Genomic DNA, 5,461 nt, shown 5'->3' with positions numbered 1-5,461 from the left:
CCTCAGCCTCCCAAAGTGCTGGGATGACAGGCATGAGCCACCGCGCCCGGCCTCCTTGAGCATTTCTTTGGTCTCTGCCATGTGAGCTCTCAAGGGCACTGGGGAAGCATCAGTGGATGCTTCTGGAAGGCTCTTGCCTTCAGGGAGCCCCACCCACTAACACCAGACACGCTGATGGACCAGAAGCACCGTCCCCTCTGCCGGGCCGATCACTCTGAGCCTGCGAGACGTGCTGTGATCGTGGTGAGGGGGTCAGGAAGGCCTCCACGTTGGGGGGGCTAATGGTATGCCAGGCCCAGATAACCAGCAGGGTAGACACGGTGGGAGGACTGGAAGGCGGGTGCCTGATGCCCCAACGCCCAGGCTGGCAGGGCTGTGCCTCCTCACATGGCTCAGCGCAGGGACAGCAGGGGCGGCCAGATGCTCCTGCCTGCCGAGGCTCTGGCCTCCCTGAGCTCACTCTGCCCCCTCCCTGACCCCACCCTGTCCCCGCGGTGCCATTAGCTCATCTATGACGCTGGTGTCTCCTTCATCATCATCCTCGTGGTCTGGGCCGGCTGTTCCGGGCTGGTTTTCCTCAACTGCTTCTTTAACTGGCCCCTGGAGCCCTTCCCGGGCCCGGAGGACATGGACTACTCGTAAGTAGAGGTGCCCCCGCCCCGCCTGCCCCCCGCCCCCCAGCCGGGGTCCCGGGCAGCACCCTCAGACACTCTCCCGGGACCCCAGGGTGAAGATCAAGTTCAGCTGGCTGGGCTTTGACCACAAGATCACAGGGAAGCAGTTCTACAAGCAGGTGACCACGGTGGGCCGGCGCCTGAGCGTGGGCAGCTCCATGAGGAGTGCCAAGGAGCAGGTGGCGCTGCAGGAGGGCCACAAGCTGTGCCTGTCCACCGTCGACCTGGAGGTGAAGTGCCAGCCGGACGCCGCAGGTACCCTCCTGAGACCGCAGTCGGGCGGCAGGCAGGGAGTGCTCCGTGGGTGTCGGTTCACCCCGTTTCCACCTCACCCCAAAAGGGGAGGCGGCCCCACCCGCCCTGTCCTGCAGAGGCGCTCCGGAAGGCTTGGGGGAGGGAAAGGGATTTGCCTAACCGATTTCACACACGAGGCAACCCCACTGCAGCACCAACCCCGTCACCCTCACCAGGTCCCGTCCCGAGGGGCCCCCTCCGGGCCTCCAGTGTGGAGGGACTTACACGGCCCCCGTGGCGGGGACAGTGAGCCCCGGCCCTGAGCCCCGCACCCTCTCCCCGCAGCGGCCCCCTCCTTCATGCACAGCGTGTTCAGCCCTATCCTGCTGCTCAGCCTCGTCACCATGTGCGTCACGCAGCTGCGGCTCATCTTCTACATGGGCGCCATGAACAACATCCTCAAGTTCCTGGTCAGCGGCGACCAGAAGACAGGTGGGTGCCCCGGGCAGCCTCGGTCACTGTCCCTCCCCGGCCTGAGCCCAGCCCGCTGGCCACCGGCCAGAATGTGTTCAGCTGAGCCAGGCCAGCAGGGCCACGGAAAGGCCGCATCCCAGGCACGGTCTGCCTGTCAGAGCTGTTTCATCACAGCCAGCCCCAACTGTTCCTTCGTGTCCCCATCAGGGTTTCCTGGTCCAGGAGGGAGGGAAGGACCAAAATAGCTGCCTGGGGCTGGGGGGGTAGGGGGTGTGTTTTCCAGCGCCTGAGGGGGAGGGTTGCCGTGTGTGTCTGTAAACGAAAACAGAACAGAACCCTCCACCTAAGTGTGGCTGAAAGACGGCAGGTCAAGCCCAAAGTCCTCCCAGAAAGTGGCACGGTGGGTGCGTGGACACCCTGGACGTCGAGGTCAGGTCGTGGCTGCAGACGCTGGTGCAACGGGCCCACGCTGGGCTCTGCATCTCTCACTGCAAAACAGGGCGGGGCAGAGGCTACCTCGGAGCCTGTGGTCAGTTGAGGCTTGTCAGCTCCAGCAAACACAGCTGATAACCCACACTCCACTTTTCCAAACGGCGCAGGTCTTCAGCTGATGAGAGGTTTTGATTCTACAGAGAAAGGACTTCCCCCCAGGGCCTGAGCTGAGTCAGCCTTAGTCATCCCCAGCCTCCCTGGTGTGCAGCCTTTTCTGATGGTGTACTTGTTTTTATCAAGGTGAACATCCCCTGGGTCTTGTGAAGAAGCAGTTATCAGGTTTTTAGGAGATGAGAAATCCAGCTTTAACAAATGATAGCAAAGGGAACCAGATAACAGCCAGTTCTACTGTGAAAATGGGAGTCTCGGCCGGGCGTGGTGGCTCACGCCTGTAATCTTAGCACTTTTGGAGGCTGAGGCAAGTGGATCATGAGGTCAGGAGTTCAAGACCAGGCTGGCCAATATGGTGAAACCCCGTCTCTACTAAAAATACAAAAATTAGCCAGGCGTGGTGGTGGGCATCTGCAATCCCAGCCACTCAGGAGGCTGAGGCAGGAGAATCGCTTGAACCGGGGAGGCGGAGGCTGCAGTGAGCTGAGATCGCACCACTGCACTCCAGCCTGGGCGACAGAGCGAGACTCCGTCTCAAAAAAAAAAAAAAAAAAAAAAATTCTGTGGAACACACTTTGGGGAACCCTGATCTATCATGTCTTTTTCTTCCTTGTCTTTTTGCGACAGGGTCTCTTTCTGTGTTGCTTCGGCCGGAGGGCAGTGGTGCAAACACTGTAGCCTTGACCTCTTAGGGCTTCCCAGGTGCCACCGCACCCAGCTAATTTTTAAATTTTTTGCAGAGATGGGGTCTTGCTCTGTTGCCCAGGTTGGTCTTGAACTCCTGGGCTCAAGGGATCCTCCCCCAAAGTGCTGGGATTACAGGCGAAACCCCCACGCCCAGCCTGACAAACACTCAGCTCTGGAGTATAGAAACCCGGAGTGCCGAGAGAGCCGGTCCCTGGCCCTCGAAAGGCGCCTCTCCCTGCCGCTGCAGCATCTTTCACTCAAGCTCTCTGAGAAATCTTTTGCTGCCCAAGAGGAATTTTTCCAACTGCTTCCCATGTTCAAAAAGTCAATTTCAAGACGTAGAGGAAGTCAGGCCAGGAAGATCGGTCTGTGGCAGATGAAGCACTGGTTTTCCCCGTCCTCCTTCTGTGACCTGTTACACCCAACACCCATAGCCCCAGCTCTGGCCAAGAGGCGGCTGCAGAGCCCTTGTCACTTTCCGCACACTCAGGAACTGTGCGGCTCCCCAGGAACGAGTGTGCTGTGCTGCTGAGGGACGGCTCGAACCACCAGAGCCATCCCCTCCGTGTATGGCCCCACGACCACCCGCAGCAGAGGCTCCCGGGTGCTGGTTCCAAACGGAGACTCCAGGTCTTGCCGCTGAGTGGTGACTCTGCTGCCTCCCAGCGTTTGAGACCCGCCATCAAACAGGAGTGCAGATTCGGGGAAACCCTAACTAGCCAGGGTGCTGCCAGCTGGGAAAAGGCTGCCTTTTTTTTTGATTTAGGGTCTTGCTCTGCCATCCAGGCTGGAGTGCAGTGGTACCACTGATAGCTCACTGCAGCCTCCGACTCATGGGCTCGAGAGATCGTCCCACCTCGGCCTCCTAAGTATCTGTGTGTGCCACCATGCCTGGCTAATTTTTTTTTTTTTTTTTTCATAAAGACGAGGTTTCACTATTTTGCCCAAGCTGGTCTCAAACTTCTGGGCTCAAGCAGTTCTCCCACCTCAGCCTCCCAAAGTGCTGAGATTACAGGCATGAGCCACAATGCCCACCCAAAAATACAGTTTGTTATTTTTTTTGTTTTAAGACAGATTTTCAGTCTTGTCACCCAGGCTGGAGCATAGTGGTGCGATCTCGGCTCACTGCAACCTCCGCCTCCTGGGTTCAAGTGATTCTCCTGCCTCAGCCTCCCAAGTGGCTGGGGTTACAGGCGTGCACCACCATGCCCAGCTAATTTTTGTAGTTTTAGTAGAGACAGGATTTCACCATGTTGGTCAGGCTGGTCTCAAACTCCTGACCTCAAGTGATCCACCTGCCTCAGCCTCCCAAAGAGCTGAGATGACAGGCATGAGCCACTGCGCCCGGCCAAAAATGCAGTCTTGAGATGGGAAAGACGTGGCCTGTGCTGTCCCCAGCAGTGCCCAGGCCCAGCCAAAGTGGGCAGTGCTGCCTCATTCTCCCACCCACCCTCAGAGTATAGCACTTACTGGGAAGAAGCCAGCATTGAGAAACCAGAACTGAGAGGGGAAGACAGTCCAGGGCCAATAGTTCTTAGGGACTGAGGCCTGAAAATGGGAGCAGGGTACAGAGGCTGTGGCTGGCCAGATGGGTTGGGTGCCCCCTGCACCCCTACCCCCTAGTCAGGGGCCACCCATCCTACCCTCCCTTTGTACAGAGTTGACAGGTGACATGTTTTCCTGTTGTTGTCCTTGACTTGATAACAATCCAGGAGTTAAATAGATGCCATCATCTGTTTACATCATCATTTATGATAGATACTATCGTCAGATACAACTGAAAAACGAGTGATGGAGTAACTTGTTCAGGGTCAGAGCCAGGACTCACATACGGATCTTAAGTCACTGGATCAGCCAAGGGCCTCTAGACATTCCACTCAGAGCAGCAGCTCAGGGGCCACCAGGCCTCTGTGGAAGGGGGACCATGGCCCAGGGAAGGGGAGCAGACCCAGGCATGGTCCCTGCTTCTTGGAGTGGAAGGGAGACCAGCTCTGGCCATCTAGAGGAGACCCATGGTGTCAGATGCTGTGTCTGGAGCAAGTTCTTTGACCTTTCCCTCTCTCTGAGCACAGCAGGAGGTGGCTGTGACACAGCCACTTCCCGCAGGCAGTGTGGTGGCAGGGACCGTGATTGCACCAGGCCTTCCGCACGCCCGCCACTTCCCCGTCACGCTACCTGCCAACGTCACAGGCTTGATTCACCAGCCTACCTGTGACTTGGCACCAGCAGACAGGAGAATGTCAGCAGGGGCCCGGGCTGGGCCCTGTCCCGAGTCCACTTCCAGAGGCCTGGCTGCAGCTCTGCCTCCCCTGAGCACCCTGAGTCATGCTTGATGGGAAATGCAGTGCGGGAAACGCAGTGCGGGAAATGAAGTGCATGCTGGGCGTAGAGTGAGCCTGGCTCCTCTCTCCATCTCTCTGTAGCACTGAGATTTCTGCCACTAACCTCTCTTCTTTCTGCTTTTTCACTTTTGCTTTCTTGATGCAGTGATGGCCACGGGTAAGCAAGGGGTGGAGGTGGGGATCGTCAGGGAATCAGGAAATGCTGTGATGTCCCTTCCTACCCAGTCTCTGTTCAACCCAGAAGCTCCTCGCCTCAAGCTCCAAACATGCCTCCTGGCTAGAGCCGGGCGGGGGGCGGGTAAAGGTGGGGTAATCAACATTCCGCATCTGTTTCCCTGGAAAATCCACCATAATTTTAAGTCTTTGAATATGGAAGCTCTGACGTCAGAGCCCCCGAGTGGTACCTTTCTGGAATTAATCTTTCTCTCTCTTTCTTTCTTTCTTTCT

General features: G+C 57.6%; 1 protein-coding gene across 1 annotated transcript in view; it reads left to right on the top strand.

Annotated features, from left to right (window-relative positions):
* The window catches only part of LOC111534496 (large neutral amino acids transporter small subunit 4-like), a 4,761-nt gene extending 2,411 nt beyond the window's left edge, over window positions 1–2,350 (top strand). The window contains exons 2-4 of the mRNA XM_023201086.1: window positions 505–638; window positions 727–929; window positions 1,254–2,350. Of these exons, the coding sequence (XP_023056854.1) occupies window positions 505–638; window positions 727–929; window positions 1,254–1,627 (711 nt within the window). The 3' untranslated portion in view covers window positions 1,628–2,350. The remainder of the gene's footprint in view (window positions 1–504; window positions 639–726; window positions 930–1,253) is intronic.
* The last annotated feature ends 3,111 nt before the right edge of the window (window positions 2,351–5,461 follow it).

This window comes from Piliocolobus tephrosceles, unplaced genomic scaffold (assembly GCF_002776525.5).
Source record: "Piliocolobus tephrosceles isolate RC106 unplaced genomic scaffold, ASM277652v3 unscaffolded_19179, whole genome shotgun sequence".
NCBI lineage: Eukaryota > Metazoa > Chordata > Mammalia > Primates > Cercopithecidae > Piliocolobus > Piliocolobus tephrosceles.
Note: the sequence above shows the minus strand (reverse complement) of the source record. Positions and strands in the feature narration are given on the sequence as shown.